The following is a 25,349-nucleotide window of genomic DNA, read 5'->3' on the forward strand; positions in this document are numbered from 1 at the left end:
TTGCCCTTTGCCCCACGTACTGCTTCCGGCTGGCTCGCCGCGCTCACCGCGTGCGGCTCCCGGGCCCCTTCCCCCTTCCCGGGCTTCCCCCTGGCAGCGGGTGAGGGGCTGCGGGGACCAGAGCGGCAGTGGCCGAGGGAGGTAAGGCCCTTGTGGGCAGAGCTCCAGCTCTGCCTGGTCTAGCTGTGTGCCGTGGCCGGTGCAGCCGGCTCGGTTACCGGTTGGGTTACCGGCTGTGGAAGGTGGCTCTGTTGCTTAGCGAGCCCTTTGATGAAGTGTGCCTTGATGAACTTTAATTTGTTATGTGCTTTCACATTTAAATGAGCTTTATATGTTTAACAGACTACTTTAAATTTGACAGCATAGTGCTTCAGAGCTAATTTATGTAGAAGTACTGTTCACTAAAGTATTAAATAGCATCTGAACCGTCACCTAATAAATAAGGTATTGGTTACTGATTGAAACATACTGAGGTTAAACATACCTATTAAATTTTTATATATATACAGCTTACACAAAGATACATCAAATTATATTAAACTTTAAGGGTGGTATCCAAAAAGTAAAAATGCAGACCAAGCTTACATAGTGTTTCACTCACAACTCTTCCCTTGATGGCCGAAGCTGGTAATTTAAGCTTGTCCTCTGAATATAATGAAGGTCTGTTTAGGAAACTTATGGTTAAAGCAGTTTTATTAATATCTATGTGATGCATCTAAATGCCTTAAAAAATAATACTTAAGTCTAGTAGAATTGGGCAATAGTAAAAAGTGTTAGGGATTCAGATATTTAGATGGACCATTGCAACACTTCAGTGTAGTCAAATGTTAAATACATTTGGACATGAGTTCCTGTTTCATCACTGGCTAACTGTAAGGTAGCCATCTGAATTCTTAGTTTGGAGGTAGTTTACTCTTACGTTTCCAGTGTTTGTGAGGATCGAGCGTAACAACTGCACATTTAATCACTGTTTTGTCATCTGTCCTATAGAAGTGAAAGTGTGGCAACCATGGAAGAAAACTTTCCTCGAGGAGGCATCCAGAAAAAAACCACAGAGGGAAAACCCCCCAACCCAAAGTTAGAGCGGGACAATTTGTTTGATGTATGTTGTTTGTGTGTTCTTGATTAACTTTTTTCAGAGCTCTTCCATTGTCAGAGTATGACCTGCAATCCTTCCTACCCCTTACCTCTATAGTAAACTATAGAAGGGACTTCCAGAAAGAGATAACTGCAGACATCCACCTTTCTTTTCATCTCTTAAAGATCCCTGATGTATGATGCATGTTGAATGTTATAAAAATAAATGTTCAATCCAAATTATCAATCAGACTTTTAAACTTTCCACAAACATCTTATCCCGAGGTGCTTGTGTAGTGAGGCTGGTGGTAGTGCATATAGACTAAGTTTCATCTTTCTTTTTCTGTTAGTAGAGTGTGGTGCAGATCACTTGCACCACTCATTTCCATTCCTAAGATTCACAGTTTTATAAATGATTAGCCCCAGCCCAAAGGAGATATTTTGGAAGACTTACATGTAGACGTATAGCAGTTAGCAAGGTTGTTCTCTTTCTTTCTCCAATTCTAGTATTTTCTTCTAATTTTATTCATGGCAGCAGAGTTCTGCCTTAGTGCAAAGTTCATCTCTTTATCTGCTTTTATTTTTTTCTCTCTCTGCTTATTATCTGCTTTAGGTTCATCATGAAGAAAAATCCCAGAAAAGAAAAAGGAGCCAAAGGGATCAAGGAAAGCAGAAAAAATTCAAGGCAGACAAAACAGTTGCTGCTAAAGACAGTGTTTTGAATATTGAACCACTCACAATTGAGGTTTGTGGATAAATGTTTGATTTTGTGTGCATCTCTCTCCTGGGCTAGGTAATATGGCATGTTCTTCCTCACTAAACCTGTAAAATATATCACTGATTTGGGGCAAAAGTGTATTTACCACTCTGTCACCACTGACTTGCGGAGATATCCACAGTATGCTATGCTTCTTGCTTTCCCAGGCGCTCTGTGAGGGGATGCTGCTCCTTGGTTGTATAAAAGAGGTCAGTGACTACGAGCTAGTCATCAGCTTGCCCAATGGACTTTCAGGATTTGTACCAGTCACACAGATCAGCGATGCCTACAGCAAAATGCTGAGCAAGCAGGTGGCCCAGGGAGAACTCCTGGAGGTGAGACCTTGGACTGGGACTGTGATTTGTGCCTGGGAGCTAGGGAGTGTTAATAATACCTCAGAACCAACCCTGAGGTCTTGCGTAGGAGCCTGGTTTCTGGTGTCTCGCAGCTGACTTGAATGTGGTTGCATGCAGCGCCTTAGCCTTGGCTAAAAATAGTCCTTGAACTTCGTGGACAGGCTGTTGAACATGGAGGGATTTGTGTTGCGTATCTACTGCTGAAGCTAAATGCTGATTGCTGGCTGTAGGCAATGATGGGAAGAAGTTAGTGAAGTGGTTGGAAAATGATGTGAGAGTGCAAGTGTTTCTCAGGGCATGGGGGAGTAGCATGGTGCTTGCAGTTTAATTGTGTGTTGGTGCATGCAGTGTGCTGCTCTGTAGTGCTGATGTAGATTGATCTTGGTTTGGAACTGGCTTTTCCAAGCAAACTCTGCAATTTCCTGATAATGCTGATTGCTAGAAAGAGGATGGAGTAATTTGTTACTCCGTCTCTCTGGTGTCAGCGCTCCATAGGTTTTCCCAAGGTGATGTGGAACGTGGGATCTGCCAGGTACACTAGCCTTTTGGTGGAGGTGTTTTTCTCTGCTAAAGAGGGAGGTGAGGTTAGGGTCACTGTTGGCTCTATGGATGTTTCCTCAGCTGCAATCTCCTGACTCTGGCCCACACAGTATTCTTTTTTAATCAAAGCCTACCAGTCTTGCTAACATCACGTAGTGTCATCCCTGCCTCTATATTGAGATCCTGGTGTTTGTGGTATTTCCTGCCTTTTATTGTAGTGTTGACAAAGAAACGTGACTTTCCTATGGGATTTTGATTTCAAAAGCTACTTCAGTAACAAATTATGACTTCCTTCTATTATTTAATACTGTAAAATTTGTATGTTTCTCTCCTGATCATCTTGGGCAGGACCTGAATTCACTCATGGACATGTATTCTCCAGGGACACTGGTCAGGTGCATTGTGACCAGTGTTGAGAAAAGCGCTGATGGACGTCGCAGTATCAAATTATCGATTGACCCCAAGAAGGTCAATAAGGGTCTGAACGCTTCAGCACTAACGTCGGGCATGGTAGGTGTTCTGGGTCTGCCACAGCCTCTCTAGGCTTTGGAGGTGTCTCTTGCACAGTGCATGGGGGAACGTTTCAGTTTGTCCTTGCATGGGATCAGAGCAGAACATGTTGCTGCTCCCAGCATGGAAGAAACCTGGGAGGAGAGGGCAGTATTGTGCCATGGTTCCAGGTTGTCACTCATGAAATCCATACACCTGATTCTGTTTCGATATGTACAGGTTATTTAATGATTTCTTTCTGGGTAGGTTTCTTTGTTATTTATGCAGAGAATAATATTTAACATGCCTTGCAGAGGCGCTTAGTTGTTTAGTTTTTGTGTTTGCAGCTGTATGTGCCTGCAATTAGAGCTCCTGCTATTTTTGAGCATCCCAGTTTTTTTCTCTACTGGTTTGTGAACTCCATGTATGCATAGTTGGATAAGGGTGGAGTTGAGAACCCACTGCCAGATGGGCTGTGTTAATAAGAAAGGATGTAGTGTTCTTTCTGCTTCTCTGGAGAACTCAGTTCTCTGTCCTTATGGAACACGTGAGTACTTGGGTGGGGAATCTCTTACCAGATGTGCATTCTTTGAAGACCCAGCTGTTTCATCGTGTTACTGAATTTCAGTGCTTCCCTCCCAACAGCTGCTCTCTGGCTTTGTGTCTAGTGTGGAAGACCATGGCTACCTCATTGATATTGGAGTCAGTGGGACTCACGCTTTCCTGCCCCGTCAGAAAGCCCAAAATTACATCAAAGCAGTGAAGAGAGGTAAGAAGTAGTGCAAGAGGAGCTGCTGGGGTTAAAATGGAGGTGAAGAATGACAGGGATTAAAGCTTGTTGTATCTGTGGCATGAGTGCACCTCAGTGAGATTGGGTCAAGGTGGAGTCTTTGCGAGTTGCTGAATACAGTAGTTTTATGGCTGGTCTGCAATAAGCTGTTGGGTTTCAGCCTGCTTTCTGACAGACTATGTTACTGTTCCAAGCCTATCCATCCTTGCTGGCAGTAGAATTCACTTAGACTGAGAGGAGTTCTAACTTCCTAAAATAGAGGGAACTCTGAAAAAGCTTTGGAAGGAGTGCAAGGGAATCTCTGAGTGCTCCTGGTGGAGGTTTTATGCTGTGACTTGTCTTTGTAGGGCCTGACTTGAAAATAGGCCAGAACCTGAACTGCGTCATTGTGGAAGCAAAGAACGAGGGAAGAGTGGTCCGTTTGTCCGTTGATCGATCAGAGGTTGCTGCATCCCTTGCAACAGAGCGACAGAACTGGACGCTCTCCAATTTATTGCCAGGGCTGGTGGTGAAAGCTCGAGTGCTAAAGGTAAGCTCTGGTTTGGATTTGTTTTGTTGGGTTTGGTTTTTGGTTTTGGTTTTTTTGAGCCTTGCTGATGGCAGGGAGACAGGTGAAGTAGAGATGGAAGTTTATGCCCTGGACAATTTTTGCCTGGGCTCAATTACTGTACCCTAGCAAACACTATTATCTACTAGACACTCCCTCCACTTCATTCACCTAAGCTCTGACCTCTGTCCTGGTTGTGATGCCATGAGTATAAATGCTTCAACCTGAAGTTGGTAATGAAGCTTGAAGGAGAACAGAATCCGTTTTGCGCTTCTCTGGTGTTTACCTAGGTAAAGTGTTCAACAGGTTAGCAGTAGTCTTCAGAGTACACACAGCATTATCAAAAAACTAAAGGGATTATTTTTGTGAAACAATTTAGAAAGCTGAGTTGTTAGTGGTTTTCCTGTCTCTTGTGATGTGTTTGTTGATTAGCACTGACAGTGCCTTTTCATGAAATGTGTGAATTGCTCTCAGTTTGAGCTGCATGAAAAGTGAGTGCAAATTTTTTTTTGACATCTTTTCCTTCCTCTTTCTAGGTGGCCCCACTTGGGATCAAACTGAGTTTTCTGTCTTCCTTCACTGGAATTGTGGATTTCATGCACATGGACCCAGAGAAATCCATGAACTATTCTCCAGATCAAGTGGTAAGGAGGGTGAAGGGTGGCTGGAGTTGGTATGTTGCTCACAGCATCTCTTATCTTCAACATTTCTGTGGAATAATCTCTGAAATCTTATTGATGATAACTGTCTTTCTCATTTTTTATTTGAATTATTATTATGGCTGCTTTAGAGCTGTAAAGAGCAAAGCCATTTGTGGGGTAATGGAAGACTTATTTGGGAAGCATGAGAGACTTGTGAGTCATATTAGAATTACTTGTGTGGTCATGTTCCCCTCACTACTTTGGTACCGGACTAGGCTGTAAACAACAGGCAGAGCAAAAAAACCCCCATTTGTGAAGCTGTTAGAAATGGAGTGATGTTTTAATAGTAATATTGGAAAGTGTTTGTACGTGGACAAAGAGTTCAGGTACCAAGCATAATGTCTAAAAACATGGGCAATGTGCCTTTCTCCTCTTTTGTTTACAAACTTGCATTTAATGAACATACTGTCTTCTCCCAGGTGAAAGCTTGCATCCTCTCTATCCACCCCACCTCCAAGGTGGTGCGGCTTACTCTACGGCAGGCCTTCCTCCACCCTGGGGGATCCCCAAACCAGCTCTCCAGTGATCGCATGGGGGCAGTGGTGGAGGAGTCGGCAGTGAAAGCTTTCTACAAGCAGTTTGGTGCCATCTTTGAACTAGATGATGGCACTCTTGCATTTGCACGGGTAAGTGCCAGGACGATGAGGCAAGTCCTCCATAGCTGTCAAAGCATCCTGGAGAAGGAGGCTAGGAGGAGGTTTTATTTTCTACCTTTATGTTCTACCTTTATGCTCTTTGTGAGACAAATACAACAAAATTAAGACAATGTCGAAGGTGTTTGCCAAATCATACCTCCCCTTGTTCAGGTTGGAATGTAGGAGGGTCATTGTGGAAGGACTGGTGAAATGTGCTACACACAGAGTATGTTAGAGGAACAGTTTTGTCAGATGCTACCACTTCAACCTAAGGTCTATATCAGTGCTTCCATCTTCCAGTCACTAAATTGTAATTTGTTTTTTCTAGTTGAAACATCTTTCAAAAACCAGAAAATCCTTTAAACCTGGGGCATTTAAGACAGGATGCAAACATAAATGTCGGATCATTGACTACAGCCTGATGGATGAGATGTGTATTGTATCTCTGAAGTAGTAAGTTTCATAGACTTTTCCAGAAAATTGGTTGAAGGATTAGAAAGGTGTGGCTGAGAGTGGAAAATATGACATTGCTTTGCTGGACTGGAACTTGCCATTTGGGGTTTTTGGCTTGTATCTCTATTGTCTCACATCAGGTTGTCTGGGCATCTTGCATATCCTCCCCATACTATAAGGAATTGGGACACCATATAGTTGGTGAGCTGAGGCACAGGGAGGCTAAATTACTTCTGCTGAGATTGTGTCAGAAGACTGGCTGAACAGGAAATTGATCCTTGATCTTCCAAGTCCCAGCCCATTTTGGTCCTCCCTCTTAGTATTTTCATCTATGCGACTTTAGGCAATGCAGATGGTGGGTTCCCCTTTCATGGAGCCATGGCTGGTGGCCGTAACTGTGACTGTCACCTAGAATGGAGCCTGGTGAACCTCCCTATACTTTATGTCTGGAGAGCTCTTTTGGGAGGTGGGTCAGCTGGAGTAAAACACAGAATTCTGGAGTTGTAGAGCACTAGTGTGTGGGATAATGGATATTTGGGATAAGGCAAAGAGGGGACTGTCTCCTCTTATCCTGGCTTTCCTTCAAGTTGGCTGATTGGTCATCTCTTGCTGTGTCTCTTTCCTAGTCAGATTATTGAAGCACGGTTTCTGCAATACAAGGATATCCACACAGGGGATGTGGTGCAGGTGAGTTTCTGAAGACTTACACAGCACTGTCTGGCCATTATACTTAGAACAATGATCTAGCTAATGTACATGTCCTCTGCCTAATATGCATGTTAAACTTCTGATCCAGGCTAGTGAGATGAAAATGAGGAGGAAAACCTCTCCTTGCGGGGCTTGATTAATGGAATGTGATACTTTTCTGTCCCCACTTTGTTTGGGTTTTTATTCATGATGCTGCCAAGGCAATCAAATTTTAGCCATGGTCAGTCATTTATTTATGGCCATGAATATGTTTTTAGAAAGACTTGAGTGAAAGAAACTAAAACTCGCCTTGCACTCAAAGTAAAAGTTCATGTATGGACCATCACAGTCAGCTGATGGGCAGAAAGTTACTCAGTTATGGCCATTCTTATGTCTGAGTCATGACTGTGTTGAATATATCTCTGGAAACAATTTTAGTTTGCCAGTGTCTATAGGGATTTTGCAGAAGTAGCCTATGCGTAAGGAAAAGAGGCTGTTAAACAACTTTATGGAATGTATAAAAGTTAATGGGTCAGTTTGGTTGGGTGGGTTGGACTAAGATTTTGTTTTTTGGAGGGTGATTAGATTTGGTGATAATAGGTGGTGCAGTGTTTTGACTGTTTCCTGCCTGTGCATGATCTGCTTTTCATGCCGAATTTACTGATCCTTTTCCCGATTTTCGGTTCTAGGGCAAAGTGTTTGCTTTGAAACCCATTGGGATGCAGGTGAAAGTGACTGATGGGATTAAAGGGCTTGTGCCATCCATGCATCTCGCTAATGGGATCCTGAAGCAGCCTGACAAGAAGTACAACATAGGAGATGAAGTCAGGTGTCGGGTGAGAGCTGCCAGACAAGGTCTTCAGCTGCTTTGCACTCTTGTTTTGAGTATTTAGCAGCTGGATTGGTCAGGCAATGGCAGATGTGCTTTTTGAACCTTCTTGTACTCCATTCTTGTAGGTGCTAGAGTGCAATCCTGCAGGAAAGAAGCTGATCCTTACTCTAAAGAAAAGTCTTGTCCAATCAAAGCTTCCAGTCCTCTCCAATTATGAAGATGCAAAACCAGGTCTGATCACACATGGCTTTGTGGTGTGTGCGAGGGAGTTTGGCTGCATTGTGAAGTTCTACAATGATGTCAAAGGTCTGGTACCCAAGAATGAGCTGAGCTCAGAACCCATACCTTTTCCAGATAAAGTCTTCCATGAAGGCCAGGTAATTAATGTACCTATGCCATGCCTTGTGTTCGAACGCAGAAGAGAAATCTGCAGTTGAGTTGGCTCCAGTGTGGGTTTTTCCTTGGAGGAACCAGCTACACCAAGAGATGTTTATGTCCTTTCACTTTAAGTAATAGTTGTGCTCCATTTAAACAGATTAGGCTGTGAAAGGGACAGCTCTCTGAGTATTTCCCAGGCCTGTCTTTGTTTTCAGGCTCTCTCTGTTCTGGTGTGCAGGAGGCACCATGGTACACAATATGGGGACTACACTTGGTTGAGTTACTGAGATCTTAGTAGAATTTTGGGGTTCTAGGCTGCAGTTTCTTCTGAGGATGTTAAAACTCTTACCTACAGAATCAGAAGGATGAGATTTTCTGCATTAGTATTATTCTGGTTTTCCTGTTTGTTTCAAATCCTGCACATCTTAACCAGACACTCTGGGAATCATGCTGTTCACCAAGTTCTGGTCTTTGTTGTGGGCAAGCTTGTAGAGATTTCAGCACTCTTTCTTATCTTTTTTTGGTGCTTTTGTTTGTCTTTAATCCTGCTGTTTGTTCGCTGGCTAGGGATAAGGGTAATTTTCTAGGCAAGATTTCTGACTGCAGATCTGGAGATCTGAATTCTCAACTCTGCTACAGACCTGCTACATACTTTTAGCAAGTCATTTAATGATTGTGTACTTCCATTTTCCATCTGTGTGATCAGAAGGATGTTTGTCTCTGGTTGAACCTGTTAAGTTACAGTCACTGGCCTGATATCCTTAGGTGTGAGGGAAAAGTATACTGTGTGAATTTCCCTGTCTCATTCTGTAGGTGGTAGCACACTGAGGAGGAGGATCAGCTGATTTAAACTTTTGTTTTAATCTTTCTTTGCTGCAGGTTGTTAAAGTAATGGTCTTAAAATGTGAGCCCCAGCAGGAAAGACTCTTGTTATCCTTCAGGTTATCAAGCAAGACTGCCCCGGAGGACAAAAAGGAATGTCCTCCAAAGAAGAAACAGGAAATGAAATATCAAATAGGAGAGGTATTGAATTCAATGACTACTCCCTTTTTGCCTTTTCCTACTTGCTTTCCAAATAATTTGGTAGCACTTTGAATGGCTTTGCTTCAAGAAAAGCTGTCAGTCATTAGGAACTAGCATTAAATGTGCGTTTCTTATTGTGTGATTGGTCTCCTGGATCAAAAACAGTATCTCTATTGTCAGAGGTCAGGATAAAGAGGTCACAGGACTGTCCTGGAGGTACCAATTAGCACTCCTACTCCTCTTTCTTCTAGATGCTGCTGATGTTCTCACTCCAAAAGCAGCTGCTTTTGCTCCTTGGAAAAAGACAACTTCAGAGAAATGTTTTGAAATGCTTCCCTGTTGTCTTTGGAATGAACAGTTTCAAACACCCTGCAGATATTGCTAATGCAAGAACAGGACAGTTTTAATCTTGTTTAAATTATTCCCTTCGCCCTTCAAATAAAAAGTCACAACAAAGAGAATGTTTCTAGCTCTTGATTTCTCTGGGAGCTGAGAATTACTTTTTATTTTACTATCCATGTTGGCATGCTTTTTAGGCTCAGCCCTGCTGACACGAGATTTTTGCATATATAGCAGGGAGGCGATGTCAGAGTCCCTGCAGCACAGCATTTGGTACCCTATGCATCAAAAGGGATGACTTCAAAGACACTTGGAATTTTATATCACTGTATTTGTTCTCTTTTCAGATGGTTGATGTGAAAGTCTTGAAGAAGAAAGATAATGGGCTAGAGGTTTCTATCTTAGAAGATGAAGGCAACGTAATAGCCTCGATTCCCACCGGGCACCTTTCTGACTTTGTTGCTACCTGCAAGCTCCTGTGGCATTGTCTTCAAGAGGGAGATGTCCTGCCCCGAGTTATGTGCCTAAGTGTCAAGGGAGAGCATATCGTATCCTTTGCCACCTCAACCAGTCAAAGCAAGCAGGGGAAAAGAGATACCTGTCAGGAATCCAGAGTATCTGCAACAAACAGAAGATATACTAGTTAGTGTGTTGAAGTGGAAGTGTCTGTCAAGCTAGCGATGCTTCAAAGAGTCATTATAACTTGCTTGTGTTAAAAGTGAGACTCAGCTGCTGCTCGAATCCCATCAGAACCAGGACTTGGTTGTGAATTGACTGATCTTACCCATCCAGCTTCTGGGCTGTTAATCACATCACAACCTTAGCAAAAATTTTGCTGGTTTTATACCAAAAATCAGAACTGAAATATTAGGAAATTGACATTTCTGCTAGTGTGAAGCATGCATCTTTAATTCTGAGCAGCTTCAGAGACACTGGTTGCTAAATTTTAATGTAGAGAGATCAAGACAGAAGTTGTAATTGCAGGACTTTGAGCTCCTGTACTGTCTAACCTGCAAAAAGTGCTCTAGCCCAGTGGTTAGCAGCACCAAGAAATTTGCTTGGCTTTGGGCTTCTTTCATTCACCTTTTCCCATTGTTCCTAACTGGTTGTTCAGATGTTGAGCAGAAAGTCTGCAGTGATTTCTGCTGTACAGGAGGAGCAAGTTGTGAGAAGTTTCTCTGAAATCCAGCCTGGGATGCTGTTGACTGGTTATGTTAGGAATGTGATGCCCTTTGGAGTGTTTGTGGAGTTTCCTTTTGGTGTGACAGGACTGGCGCCCAAAGTGGTGAGCAATGGATTCACTTCAGTAAACAGCATTTGTGTAATCAGGCATGCTTGAAACAGGGCTTTTGGCAAAGATAAGGTAACAAGGAGGGAACAATAGAGCTGCATTTGCACAGCTTCCTCCAAGTAGGGTAAAAGCTGCTTTTAGGTTTGTGTTTTAATTTGCTCCAAAATGAAACAAAGGACTTTATTCAAGTGAGTTTAGGCATCACCAAGGATTTCATGTGACTTCAGTAATTCATTTTAATTGATGTTTTTTTGTTAGTCTTTGTTAATTTCTCTTATGCATTTTCATGAAGTCTTAACTCAAACCCTACTTCTGAACAGCACTGCAGGTGGTTGATAGTTAGCAGCTGTGCTCAGTAACCCTTGCCCCTTTGTTTTCTTTGCACAGAGCATGAGTGACAAGTTTGTGACAGACACCAAGGACCACTTTGTGGTGGGACAGACTGTGATTGCGAAGGTGATGAGCATTGATGAGGAGAAGCAGCGTGTGCTCCTCAATCTGAAGGTGTCAGAGTGCAGCTCAGGCGATTCTGCTGCAGAGAGCTTTGCCCTGCTGAGTCAATATTTCAAGGAGATGAAAGAAATCAGGAACTTGTTGAGAAGAAGAGGTAAAAGATGCACATATTCTGCTGAAGGGGATCATATCACAAAAAAGGGGTGCCAGAGTAACAAAAAGGGAAAACCATTTTGTTTTAAGTGAAAGAAAGGTCAGTTCAAGCAAAGACTTGGCTTCCAAGAGGAGCTTATTAGGAGAAGGATGTTTGTGCAGTGTCTGCCATTGACAAGAAGAAACAACAGCAGAAAGTACAAGGATAATTACACTGCCACTAAAGTGCGTGTGATAACCCAAACCTAGTAGTTGCATGAGGATGAGTTTGTACAAATAGATTTGCCTGCTTGTATTACAGGTTTGTTGAATGAGTTCTCCAGCAAAGGTTTTCTCACATGCTGTTTTCCTAGTGTCAGGAATACTGGAAGTATTGCAGTTGATTTTTGTCAAAATCAATCTTTGCCTTTTTAGGTTCTTTTTATATCCAGTAGCATTTAATGTTCTGTTTCCTATAGTTGTGAAGTGACAGGTCTGTGTTGTGTTTTTTGTCTTAATCTATCTTGCTTTCACCTTTTCTATATGCGATGCTGTATGCCACTGTAAGATTGGAAAATGTTCTCTCCAAAGTTATCAGATCCTTAATGTCACAAAAGTATTTCTGCTTTGATTAACTCTTAGAATTTACTTTGTATTTCTACAGATTCAGGAGCCTAAACTTTGTTTTCCGTTATGTAGGTGAATATAATGCTTGTGCACTCTTGACCAAATGTGAAGGCTGTCTTTGTTTTGCAAATCAGCAACACAGGTAAAACTGACTTCCCACTTTTTCTTCCCTTTATTTAGGGGAGCCCAGCATGGCCCAAGGCCTTTGTGAGTTGGTGCCTGGGAGGGAGCTGCAGCTGGTCGTGCAGGATGTGAAGGAGGATGGCTCAGCACTGTTCAGTGGCAGCTGTGTCACAGGCTTGACTGTAACAGCCACTCGCTACCATTTGGGAGGTGAGGGTCTTTGCTTGCTTTGGTCTTCACTCTTGTATTTTGAAACCTCTGTCCTGAAATGAATTCTGCTGATGAGGAACTAAGACAGGAGAAGACTGATCAGAGTAGGGATGGGCTTTAAGACTAGTTTAGTTTCCTGATGTGTTGCTGACCCATTTGTGTGATTTGGAACATATAATTTAAACTTACCTTGCCTCTGTTACCCCATCTGTAAACCAGACCTAGTCCTGCCTCCTATCTTGGGCATCTTGTTAGGGTCTAGCTTGTGCTCTGAGATCCATAGTTGAAGCATACTGTATATAGACAAAGTATTAAGACAAGCTCCAGCTTTCTCGGCTTTTTTTCTTCCTACTTTAGAAATATGTTCCTTGGAGTATGCTCTATCTGTAACTGCTGTTAATTTTTCTTTTAAATCAATGTGACTTTAAAACAGGACTGCATTTTGTGTACTTTGCAATTCAAAAATTAAAGCAGAGAAGTGCTGTATTATGCAGAACCAATCAGTACATACTGAGATAATGAATAAACCAATGAAACCAATATAAACTGCCAACTTCAGCAGGAGTAGTGTCCCAGCACTTCTGTGTTCAGAAGAGTGTCTTTGTTTCCTCAGCAATAGACAGACTGATGATGGTTTTGTGCAAATGTTAACATAATCTTTTTCAAAACCCGTATTACCTTGAATTTGTGTTTAGTCAGCCTTGTCTGCATTATTTGAGTTGCATCTTCATAAATTCAATTTAGTTCTTTCATGAAAGCATCAGACTCTTCCAAATAAAAGCCTGCTTTTTCTTCTTTCTTGCCATTAATGTTGGAGGAATCTGTTCTTTTTTTAAAGAGACTTATTATATATTTGATACTAAGTTGACTTTGTTACAGTAACTTAGTTACAATTAGTAATTATGCAGTCTTTTTATCACTGTGGTCTTCAGGAATTAAACTGAACCACATGCAACCCTTCCTGTCCTGTCATGTGCCCCTAGCTCAGTTGCTGAAAATTCTTCACTGTCATCAGGAGATAATCTCCTTATTTTCATTTGTAGACAAAAATATTGTTCCTGGTGAGAAAACCAAGGCATTGATTCTTCATGTGGATGCCCTCACATCCAAGGTGTATGTTTCTCTTCGGGAAGAACTGTTAAAACAAAGAGCCAAGCAAGTATGTGTTCAGTTTTTGAATTTGTGTGTTTCTGTGCATCTAGCAAACTCTAGGCGATTAATTAATTGGGGGGGGGCTGTTTCTTCTTTTAGAACTGTGGGAGGTAGAGTGAAGGGAATCAAAATCTCAGCAGGAGAAGTCACTATCTCCATTTCTGTCTAGCAGCTCAAAGAGAACTCCCAGCACTCTGCCATCGTGCAGCACATAGCAGAAGAGTTTGCTGTCGTGTCTTTGGAAACAGGCCAGCTGGCAGCTATCCCCACAGCGTCTCACTTCAATGACACCTTCCGCTTTGACTCAGAAAAACTGAAGGTGGGACAAATAATCTCTGCAACCTTAAAAGTAGTGAAGGTGAATGACCACGGAGTCTTGTTAGCAGTTCAAGGCCCAGCAAAGAAGAATGTTTTTGTAAGGGTCCGGAATGAATCTGAGACAGCGTTAGAAGAGATGCTTGCTGTTGTGAATCACTCGCTTTCCCTGGGGGATATTGTTACTGGTACTGTTAAATCTGTCAAACCAACCCATGTCACAGTTGCTATTGATGACAAGCTGACAGGTTCAATCCATGCATCCCGGATTCTGGATGAAGTGCCCATAGGCTCTTTTCCAACGTATACTCTGAAAGCTGGACAGAAGGTGACTGCTCGAGTTGTTGGAGGCAGAGATGTGAATACTCACAGGTGGGAAAACATACATGTAGTATTATTTCTTGGGGAATGCAAGGGGTGAAACAGTTACTCAGTTCAGATGATCAAGGCTGTTCCCTCTGTCAACAGATGCTGTTACTGCTACCCTTGCTGGAGTAGTTGAGGCCTGAGGAAATCTGCTATTATATTCTTTCCCAGATCCAGGTTTCAGTGAATTAACTCTCTACCTGTGTCACTGTATTTATCTTGAGTATAAATTGCAGTAAAAAAATATTTCTAAACTTTTAAGGTGCAGTGGAAGCTTTAAATACAAGCAGGATTTGGCCCCAGGAGCTAAATTTGCTGGAGTATTTTGGTTACCTAAATTGCTACTGAAATAGTACTAGGAAGAACTGGAACTAGAAGGCTTTGGTAGTTTTAGAGGGCTTACACCTGAGGTTTTTTGCCAATGCAGAGGGATTATTACAGGTGGGTGAGTAGGGCCTGGGGAGATCATGAGAAACTTTGATCCTTTTCCTGTTCTTTAGGTACCTTCCCATCACCCATCCGCACTTCACACGGTCCATTCCAGAGCTCAGTATTCGACCAAGGTAAGTGTTGGCCTCTGTGCTGTCTGCAGATGCTTCACAGACCTTCCCTCCCTTCTTCCTCCCATTTGTGAAGGAGCTGGCCATGAGGAAGGACCTCCACATGTATGCAGTGTGGCAAGGTCTCTTACTCTCTCTTTCACACTAACTTGGGTCTGGGAGCTGTGTTAAACCTCACAGTGCTCTCCTAGCACGTGATTTCCTTTGAATGTCCTTTTGGCTTCAGGTTCTGCCAGTCTGGACTCTGGCATATCTGTTCATGTCAGAAGGATTCCCTCTTAAGCCCAGGGAAGAATTAATTCCCTGCAGAAGGATGCATCTGGAGAGGGGATGGGGGTGAATGTCACAAAGGCATTGTCACAGTAGTACTGGCTCACCATAATCTCCTGGGTTTCTAACTTGTATCTTCATCCAGATAGACCAAAGCTGTCTTACTGATGTCCTCTTTCTTTGTTTGCAAACAGCGAAATAGAAGGGAAAGTCACAGCAGTGCTGAACCTTAAAGAAGACAGTGCCCTCAAGAAACTTGGACTCTACACTGTTGGACAGACAGTCACCTGTTTTGTGAAAAAGGTGAGGTCACACTCTTCGTAAGGAGTGTGCTGGGGGAGGCAGCAAGTGAGGGTAATCTCAGGTGCCTTAGTTCAGACCTAAACACTGACACTACTATGGTCTTCGTTAACTGTGAGAGTGGCCCAGGCAAAGTGCAGTGTCTTACAGGGAGAGTAGGAGAAGGAAGTCACGTTTTCTATACTTGACAGAGTTGAGCTGACTCATCCTCTTTGACATGCCTGTTTGTTGCCAGCTAATGCTTCCTACCCTGCACTCTACTAAAATGGACTCTGAGAAATTGCATATGCCACCAGCACAAAGTACAGTCACTGCTGATCCCCCTGTGTGCACTTGCCTGTGAACCACAGCAACATTAGGCTTGTAAGAGTAGAAACCAAATCACCATTTTTGCTTGGTGCAAGAGCCAAGGCTGTAGAAGTTCTTTCTAACCTTAAAAATTAGTGAATCTACCAGAGAGGGGTTTTTTCCCAAGGTCTCATGCTGTCTTCTCTGGTTATTTGGTGTCTTCTCAGTATAACATCCTCAAAAATTGGCTGGAGGTAGAAGTGACCCCTGACATTCGAGGAAGAGTTCCTCATCTGCTGCTGTCTCTGAATACCAAGGTAAGAGGCCATTACAGATAAGCTACACAATTTTGTTTTCCGTGCACTTGGCTGCAAGTAGTGACTGCAAACACTTCTGACATCCATGTGAACTCGTAATCCAGTGCTCTCCCCTTTAGGCATCACTGTCCCTCACTGACAAGCAAGTGTTACGCCCATAGCTATTTTGGCTCAGGATAGCAGAGCCATTGAAGCAATGCTGAGCTGTCACTCAAGTGTACACATCAAAGATGTGTATAGAAAGTGTAAAACTTCACAGGAGACTGGACAATGCTTCTTTTCTGGTAATAGGTGGAAATCTGTCTTTTCTTTCAGGTCTTAAAACACCCAGAAAAGAGCTTCAAAAATGGCCAGGCAATATCAGCTACAGTGACTGGAACAGATGTCACCGAAACAAACCTCTGCTTGTCACTCACAGGTAGAGTGGAGCCTTAACAGCAGGACCCCACCGCATTTGATGCTTTACTCAGAGGTGGGCCTGCACTGACCCCTCAGGTGAAGATGTTATGCTCCAGAGCCAAGCTGTACCTCCCTGTAGGACAGAACTAACCCCTGGGACCATGACCCAGATATAATGGCAAGCAAGGCGAGAGAGGTCAAACTTTAGACTAAAGAATTGCTTTCCTACTGCCTCAGACTGAAGCCTTTCTCTGAGCCTTTTTGAATGTATTCCCTTCTCATCTCAGACATGAGATGGTACATTTGGCAACATTTGTCAGTTATTCTGGATCCTGGAACTGTGCAATGAAGGGACCCTGTGTGGGCTACCAAGGCAAATGTTGCTGTGAACTGAGAAGAGTGCATAGACTGCACCTTACCAAAAGTTGGTGGGTTTGATATGTGTCCAGACAACTAAAATCAGCTTCACTGACTCATTACCCCTGTTGCTTTGGTTGTGTACTTTTGAAGTATTATGAAGCCCTCTCCCTCCTTCACTTTTTCCAGGAACTCAGTCACTGGAGCAGGGCACCATCACTGTGGGCATGGTAACAAAGGTGACTCCACACATTGGTTTGACCATTGCGCTGCCAGGTGGGAAGACTGGCAAAGTCAGCATCTTTCACCTGAATGATATGTACGCGGAGAATCCTCTGGGTGACTTCAAAGTTGGCAAGATTGTCAGGTCAGTAATTCTCTTTCTTGTTCCCTCAAGCTGCAAGGCTTAGAAATATCTCCTTTTGGTGACAGGCTTTTCGCTGCCATAAGGTAATGCCAGACCTGAAAGGTTCAATCTGTAGTTAAGAAGTAATGCTGGCTCATGACCTTATATGCATTGGGGTGAAAGTCTTGTATTTTCCATGTATGAAGAAGCCCATTTTCAGCTGCCTTCTTGGACTGTGTTTTGAGAGTAGCTACTCTTAGCTAAGGTGCTAATGGGACCGAGTGAAGCCGGTTATCCCAGCTCTGCTGTCGTTCTGTGGGCTGTTTGGCAAGTCAGTTGTCTTTACGTTTGTAATGCACAAGTAATTGCATTTCCCTGCTTCACAGACTCGTTGGGAATGCTGGAGAGTGCAACAGGCCAAGTGATTCAGCTGTAACAGTCTTTAAGTCTTTTGTACTAGCAATAGGGACTGGGTAAAGCAAGTAGATATGTTTCAAAAAGCCCTTTAGCTGTTTTCATGAACTGTTGTGTCATTCCGGTTTGTGTTAGACAGGAAGTGTTCCAAGGGACAGAGTGGTTTGTTTCCTCTAGGGCTTCATTCTGCTAGTGAAAATATCTATTTTCTACATGTGGCTTTTTTTAACAGGTAAAAAAGCTTTCTGTTTTCTCCCCTTACTCTGCCACGCAGGTGTTACATCCTCTCCAATGAGCATGGCAAAATCCAGTTATCTCTCCGGCAATCCCGGTATGTGTCATCCCTCCAGTCTGCTGATCTCCTACTAGTGAAGAAAAGGGTAGTGAAATACAGTAACTGTTGGTTTGGGCAGTCCAGTGTGAACTGTTAAAAGGACAAGGACTACATTTTTTTAAAGGGATGAGACTTGTTCGTACTTCAGAAAGCTTTTCCTGTGTATTGGCAAAGGTGGAGGTGTCTGACAATGTAGAGCTGATCAAGTGGGTTCAGATTTAATTTCTGTTTATCACAGTTTCTAGACCTGACTTAACTTTTTGTTTGTTTATTTGGGAAGAAAGGGAAAGTTCCACCATTGAATTTGCAATACAAACATGTTTCTTTTCAATGTTCATCTGCATTTTAACCATTTTGATTAAATAGCAGACTTAGTCCTAAATGTCTCTTAAAAACTGAGCCTCTCGCTTTGTCTCCTCTATGGATCAAAAATGCATAAACCATGTGTAATGAAGTATCTTAGAAATAAGTGGGGAAAAAAACCCCAAGCCAATGCTGTGCAGAATTTCAGACATTTTACTCTCCTCATTTTCTTAGTGCCACAGGAAGCCAGGCTGATCTGTTTTGTTTGGCTTTGTTTACAGCAACGTCTATTCCCTAATGCTGTGTGTAGCTTGGCAGAGAGGTAGATAGTCCATTAGTACATTTGAATAAACTGAAGGGTGTCTCTGATCTGATATATTTTCCAGAAAGTACTAGCTGTTGTTAATACTGACTTATTTTTTTGATATCCAAAGCAGAATGTGGATTATTTAGACAAGTGCTTTAACTTCTGACCTCTCTTTTTCTTTTAGGCTAAACCCAAAAAGCAACAGCAAAGTGGAGGATGTTGAAATAACATGTGTTAAGGATGTTAAAAAAGGCCAGCTAGTGAGAGGCTATGTCAAATCAATCACTCAATCAGGTGTATTCTTTGGGTGAGTAGCATAAGAAAATTTTTCTGGGAAATGAGGGGTCTTGGAGAACTTTGAATGTATAATTCTGGAGTCTTGTTTGGGGGTGGTCTCTGGCATAATGTGTCACGAAAATAATTTCCTCCTGGGAATCAAGATGTCATTGCTGCTTTCTTGAGCCTATGAAATTAAAGTAGGGAAAATTTGTGTGATGCTATATAGAAGTGGTGGTGCCACAGATATAGTCACTGCACCCTTTTTTTTTCCCCCCACTATGGAATACTTATTTTTGGTTTTCCTCCTCTTCTCAGCTTGTCCACTTCTATTCTGGGCCGAATCCTGTTCCAGAATGTTTCCCCTTACTTTGTACAGAAACACTCCTTATATGAAAAGTACCTGCCTGAAGGAAAGCTGCTCACTGCCAAGGTGCTTGGGTAGGTCCAACGTTCTGTAAAAGGGGCCATGAATTAGTAGAAAGGAGATGGTGGAGGAGGAGAGAATGGAAAGAGGGAGGATAAAAGCTGGGAAGATTTGAAGGAAGTTCATATCCTTGCAGTCATTGTAAATGCTCTGATTTTATTTTTTTTCTCGTCTTCTCTCCTGTTACTCTTGGCAATGCACCACAGTGTAAATGGAAAAGAAAAACATATTGAGCTCTCCCTCCTGCCCGAGGACACTGGGATGCCAAGTGTCTTGCCTGAATCCCTGGGCCTACCACGATATGGTGCAGAGGAAGAGAAAAGAGAAGCAGATGACAGGGAAAAGAGAGAAGAGCTTAAGCTGAAGACAAAACGGAGAAGAGGGAACTATGAAAGTGAGCAGGTATGGATGTGATTGCACAGGACATGCTGAATGACCTGGTTGGCCCAAATACTGAAGGGATTAGGAAGATCCACTGGGGTTAGGCTGAGGAATTATACAAGGTAGGAAAAAAAGATTAAATTGCATTGGAAATTAGCAAAGATCAGAAACTATTCCATTTGTGTAGGAGTTAACTGAATTAGCAGCCCAGTTGTGTTGCCTGTGTGGCCCATCCTGTTGGTCTTGGCACCATATGTAGATGAGTATGGGTTTATTCTCTGTTGTCTCTGTTATGTGAGAGGATAATGAGGGATGCTGTGCCAGGACACCACCCTCCCTCTGCTGCCAGGCTCTTTACTTAGTGATCAGAATTGCCTTTATGATTCATCCCAGTTGTTGCTCTCCACCATCCCCTCACTTCCCCTTGTTGCAGGAGGCGAAACCAAAAAAGAGGAAGATCTGCCCAGCAGATGAAAATGACAGTGGAATTGAGGTGTATTACCGGGAGGAGGAGGATGATGACCAGGAGGAAGAGGCAGCTGAAAAGAAGTCTAAGGTGAGAAGTTTGGAGAACCTGAGCCTGAAATGACTTTCCAGCCCTATTGAGATGTGTCAGTTTTGACTTGGATGACAATAAGTATCACTGCTGCAGATAGCAGTGACACAGACTGGTGTTTGTATCATCTGAAAATGACTTGAGATGGACTGAGTTTAAATTACAGCAAAGGTGACCAGAGTTTTAATGTTTTTGCTGGTGGGCTGTTTGCACGTGTGAGAAGTCAATAGTACTGGCCACAGAGAAACTACAAGCAAAGACCAGTTGTCTAATCTCAGTGTAAAAACTTCAAATTAGGGCATTCCCTGTCTTCCATACAGGTGAGGAAACTTGGAGAAGCTCCCAGGCTGCAGGTTTCTGTGGGCTTCACCTGGGACGAGGACATGAATGCAATGGATATACCCGTGCTGAGTCAGAAGGAAGAGAGCTCAGAGAGTGAGGAGGAGGAGGATCCACAGGCGAAGGTACCGTGAACTAGTGTTGTCTGCACAGGAGACACCACATGGTGGCTGTAATGTGATGTCTTGGTATTTGCATGTCTGTCTGCCCCGTAGCAAAGACTTTTAACCCAAGGGAACATCTCTGACAGCTAATACAGAACTTCCTTAACTACTCTGAGCACTGGGCTTATCAGCAGAAATGTCTGAAGCACAGAAGAAAAGGCTCTATTTTAGCATGGCTGCATGAAAATAGGGCTTCTCTTGTTGATGTGCTAGAAGAGTAATTATTTAGGGTCAAACAAACATTTTCATGAAAATGAAATTTTTGTATTTGATGCCAGCTCTGTTTTTTATTTTTGAGTGTTATAATTCTACAGGAAAACCTGGAGATGAAAAACCTTTTCAAATTCTAGTCCCCTTATTTAGAAAAACACCAAAAAATTCTTTTTATATGCTGTAATTTTTTTAGAAGAGTTTTCCAGTGTGAGCAATTCAGAAACAAGCTCATGAATTGCTTTCATGTTTGCTCTTCAGGATTTCCCCTGTCCCTCAAAACTCACCTCTATAAAGGCCATGCATGGTGGATGCTTTGTTGCCCAAGGTATAGCTGCCTTGTGCAGAGAGCTACAGCACTGTCAGTTCCAAATTTAGACCTGAGTAACCCTAGTGATCCAGCAACATACTCCAGTCTTGCACAATTTCTCCCCGTGTATCCTGGATTTTTACAGAATGGAGGGTGGTGATGAGCACTGGCTAGGAGGGTAAAGATGGAAGAAAGAGAGGGAGGGTTGAAGTGTGAATCCTGCAGTTGGGGTGCAAGACTAGCAAAGTATTTGGTGCCTCAATGTATTTCAGTAAAAGAAATGAGATTACACTTACTGCTGCTCTTGGAGGTGTGAACTGTGTGTGAAGGGGTAGGGTGTGTACTGTTTTCCTCCTCTTAAACAATTGGCCTCATCTCTTCCTGTGAAAACACTGCATATCCTTGGACATACTGAGGTCTGGCTGTGCTTTAGCTGGGCCTGCCTATTCCCACATGAAGTGCCAGCTTTTCCCCAGTCCTTCTTTTTTGGTCTTTCAGCTGAAGAAACAAACAAAGAAGGAGAAGGAGCTAGAGAAGCAGAAGAAGGAGAAGGAGCTCTGCAAATTAGAGGCAGCTCTGATGGACCCCAGTCGACAGCCCCAGTCAGCAGATGACTTTGACCGCCTGGTGCTGAGCAGTCCCAACAGCTCCATCCTCTGGCTACAGTACATGGCCTTCCACCTCCAGGCTACTGAGATTGAGAAGGCCAGAGCTGTGGCAGAGAGAGCGCTTAAAACAATCTGCTTCAGGTAATACTGGGGCTCTGCCTTTCTTTGCCCCAAAGAATAAATCATGGTGGCATAGTTGTGGTAGGAGAAGAGCATTGGTAGCGTCATTGGTGTGTGTGCATGTGTGTGTGGAGTGGCAGAGTCTGTTTCAGTGAGCTCAGGAGGATTAAATGGTAGCAATTGTCAGCTGGCCCTTTGAAGGTCTGGTGTGAGTCACCACAGTTGGCCTGCAGCTGACTTGCTGCAGCTCATGAGCGCAGTAACTGCCCAAGTTATCACTGAGTGCAGGGACCTACTTCCGAGCAGTCAGAAGGGTTTGGAAAAGCATAATGTTGTCCTTAAATCAAAACATGAAACAAACTGTGAAACTCTTGTCACTTTTTCTGTAGGGCTGCACCCTTGTGTATTAAATCATCTCTACAGTATGATTAAGTATATTGTGCTTTCTTGAATCATCCTTGTGGTTTTTAATTACAAACAACAGTGATCAAAAGCTGTAGTGTGAAACAACTGCTGTGCTTTATTCCAAAAGCGGTGTTTCAGTGAGCAGTATGCCCCCTTCCTTTGTCCTGGAGGCAGGCTACAAGTCAGTGGCTTGCAAAAAGCTGATGAAGACTGGTAAAAGGCTAAATATTCTTGTTCACATCTGCTTTAAGGGAAGAACAGGAGAAGCTGAATGTCTGGGTAGCTCTGCTGAACTTGGAGAACATGTATGGTACTGCGGAGACACTGATGAAGGTCTTTGAGAGAGCTGTTCAATACAATGAACCTCTGAAAGTCTTCCAGCATCTGTGTGACATCTATGCCAATTCTGAGAAGTACAAGGTAAGACAGTGCAAGCAGGTCCCAGACACGTGTCCCATTGTCATGCCAGTAAGCTACCAGTGCTGGCTGTATAGGCTTCCAGCAGTCAGATGTTAGGCTGATCCTGTTCCTAACTGGGATTAATTGTTATGAGCTACAAGGTTTTATTATGAATCTGTGTGATCTAACCCAACTCTGCCCTTCCAGCAAGCTGAAGAATTGTACCACACAATGCTGAAGCGTTTCCGTCAGGAGAAATCTGTGTGGCTGAAATATGCCTCTTTCCTCCTGAAGCAAGGCCAGACTGAGGCTACACACAGGCTTTTGGAGCGTGCTCTCAAGGCTTTGCCCACCAAAGAACGTAAGTATCTCTTGCACATCCTTAATGCGGGCCATGTGTTGACAGGTCTCCAGTAGGACTGCTCTCTGATATCTCTGCCTGTAACAATGTTTGTAATAAGTGAAAAATGCAACCAGTTGGTGCTGAACATGCTGCCCTTGACTCTCAAGGGAGGGGAAATTTCAGCCTGGATATCAATGCTAAATTCTCCTGTAATAGAATTTTCTGTGATGGGCAAAAGCAACGCACCCAAAGCAAAGACACCTCTGCGTCTTACAGCCTTCTAGAAGAGTTCATCTGGTCTCATCCCAGGTTTGTGGGGCTGCCTGTGTATGCTGCAAGATGCATATTGAATCTAAGAATAAACTTCTCGTTTCAGTTCTCTGCAGGACACAGAAGTGAACTGTAACCCTTTTCTCTCCCACTCTGATCCCACCTTGGTCCAGAACCACTTTACAACAGAGACATTTGTCTCTGGGTAGAGATGCTGCTGTCTGTGTGTCTGCCTCTGTTCTGTGTAATTATCACTCATGTTTGTTCATAGGGAAGAGAGGTGCTGTGATACCCTAACATGTCATTACTTGTTCCAGATGTGGATGCCATTTCAAGGTTTGCACAGCTGGAGTTCCGTTTTGGGGACTCGGAACATGCCAAGGCCCTCTTTGAGAGCACCCTCAGCAGCTATCCCAAGCGGACAGACATCTGGTCCATCTACATGGACATCATGATCAAACATGGCAGCCAGAAGGAAGTACGGTGAGTTGTGCTACAGCAGGTTGGGAAGGGACAGAGTACAGTGCTTGAAGCAACACCTGAAAAGAGCAGAGGTACTCTTCAGCATGAGGTTGTATAGGGCTTCCCAGAGCAGAGCAAAAGAGAATTTTTATCACCTAGAGAAAGAAAACAGGTGTGTGGAAGTGCTTATCCTTGCCAGGTTTGAGGAGATTCCAGGGAGATCCATAGGGCAGAGGGAGGCTGATTTGTAAGTAGTGTCCTGCATGACAGAAACTGGAGGACTTGCACTGAGGTTCATCTGTCCCTCTGGGGGGATTGCCTTTTATCTGATGGGTGAGATCAAGGCCTTGTGTATCTTGTAATGTAAAAATGGAGAAACTTTTTTTTTTCCCTTTTCCTTTTCTGAGAGTTGACAAAAGGAAGTCCAGCTTCCCGCACTATGGGTACAGCCACATCCACTTAATGAACACAGGGTCAAATACAGTCACTGGATCTTAGCTTAGCTTAAAGTTCTGCAAGCAAATAGAAGGCTTCTACTTTGAGGTTTTGGCCCGGAATCTCTTTCTTCAAACACAGCACTTTGCAGCAGGTTGAATGTCTCCCCTGACTTTCTGTTCTTTGTTCAAAGGCAGGATACAGGGCTTGTACTGAGTGCTGTCACCAACACAGCGATCTGAATCACTTTGGTTTCTTGCAGAGACATCTTTGAGAGGGTCATACACCTGAGCCTGGCACCAAAGAAGATGAAATTCTTTTTTAAACGCTACCTGGATTATGAGAAGAAATTTGGCACAACAGACAGTGTCCTGGCTGTTAAAAGAGCAGCACTTGAGTATGTGGAGACCAAGAGTTCCCTTGCTGACACCTAAGTATGGCGCAAGTAAAAGCAGAGAGACTCAGCTGTCCGTGCAGTGTGGGAACTGAGAGGTGTGGAGTTCTGCCGTGGGTGTCCATGGACAGTGAGTTTCTGGAGGGTATTAGTCTATGACCAAACTGGAAAGAACAATCAATCAAAGGAAAAGATTTGATAAATGTTTGCAGCTTTGTCCAAATGTTACAAATAATTCTAGTCTGTTGATGACATTGAAGACATTTTTAAATATAGACTGTTTTATAATCAATACAAACATCAGTCATACCTTTTCTACTTCCCTGGGGAAATGGTGCAGTTATCACCCACTATTTTTAAGTACAGCAATGTCTTATAAATTGATTTCTCTCTGTTAAGATGGTAGAGAAGACTCTTGCCTTTTGGCTGAATTAACACTTTGAAAGATTAATCTCAAGTGCCTTTGTGCTCCTAGAAACTGTGTGCCAATTGTGAATTGTGGCATAGTTGAAGTTGGAAGGGACCTCTGGAGATCGTTTGGTTTAAACCCCTGCTCAAAGCAGGGGTCAGCTAGACAAGGTTGCTCAGGACCACATCCAGTTTGGGTTTGATTTCTCCAAGGATGGAGACTCCACAACCTCTTCTGGGCAACCTGTTCCAGTGTTTGGCCATGTTCACAGTAAAAAAAGTGTTCTCTTACATTTAAATGAAATTTCTTATATTTCAATTTGTGCACGTTTCCTCTTGTCACCGAGCACCACTAAGAGGAGTCTGGCTACACT

At 43.1% G+C, this 25,349-nt stretch overlaps 1 protein-coding gene across 2 annotated transcripts; it reads left to right on the top strand.

Annotated features, from left to right (window-relative positions):
• Nucleotides 1-11: 11 nt before the first annotated feature.
• PDCD11 (programmed cell death 11) lies at nucleotides 12-25,294 on the top strand. Of its 2 annotated transcripts, none has more exons than XM_074875206.1 (36): nucleotides 12-141; nucleotides 991-1,102; nucleotides 1,691-1,822; nucleotides 2,002-2,169; nucleotides 3,079-3,240; nucleotides 3,865-3,988; nucleotides 4,357-4,538; nucleotides 5,093-5,200; nucleotides 5,677-5,883; nucleotides 6,221-6,345; nucleotides 6,972-7,032; nucleotides 7,722-7,868; nucleotides 7,990-8,241; nucleotides 9,122-9,265; nucleotides 9,952-10,152; nucleotides 10,719-10,889; nucleotides 11,283-11,502; nucleotides 12,288-12,440; nucleotides 13,484-13,599; nucleotides 13,762-14,279; nucleotides 14,774-14,836; nucleotides 15,298-15,406; nucleotides 15,919-16,008; nucleotides 16,324-16,426; nucleotides 16,954-17,131; nucleotides 17,799-17,855; nucleotides 18,653-18,775; nucleotides 19,063-19,185; nucleotides 19,378-19,573; nucleotides 19,986-20,108; nucleotides 20,429-20,572; nucleotides 21,630-21,880; nucleotides 22,516-22,684; nucleotides 22,871-23,024; nucleotides 23,594-23,759; nucleotides 24,436-25,294. In XM_074875206.1, the coding sequence occupies exons 2-36, from the start codon at nucleotides 1,010-1,012 to the stop codon at nucleotides 24,605-24,607; spliced, it is 5,505 nt and encodes a 1,834-aa protein (XP_074731307.1). In that variant the 5' UTR covers nucleotides 12-141; nucleotides 991-1,009; the 3' UTR covers nucleotides 24,608-25,294. The 2 variants fall into 2 exon arrangements, with proteins under 2 accessions (XP_074731307.1, XP_074731308.1); XM_074875207.1 differs by having other exon boundaries at nucleotides 13,765-14,279.
• The last annotated feature ends 55 nt before the right edge of the window (nucleotides 25,295-25,349 follow it).

This window comes from Strix uralensis, chromosome 7 (assembly GCF_047716275.1).
Source record: "Strix uralensis isolate ZFMK-TIS-50842 chromosome 7, bStrUra1, whole genome shotgun sequence".
NCBI lineage: Eukaryota > Metazoa > Chordata > Aves > Strigiformes > Strigidae > Strix > Strix uralensis.

Bases quoted from the DNA above. Each gene is read 5' to 3' on its own strand.
- PDCD11 (XM_074875206.1), top strand. From the start codon at position 1,010: ATGGAAGAAAACTTTCCTCGAGGAGGCATCCAGAAAAAAACCACAGAG. The intron at 13,600-13,761 runs GTATGTGTTCAG...ATTTCTGTCTAG, and splicing joins TAAAACAAAGAGCCAAGCAA to CAGCTCAAAGAGAACTCCCA. The intron at 19,574-19,985 runs GTATGGATGTGA...CCCTTGTTGCAG, and splicing joins GGAACTATGAAAGTGAGCAG to GAGGCGAAACCAAAAAAGAG.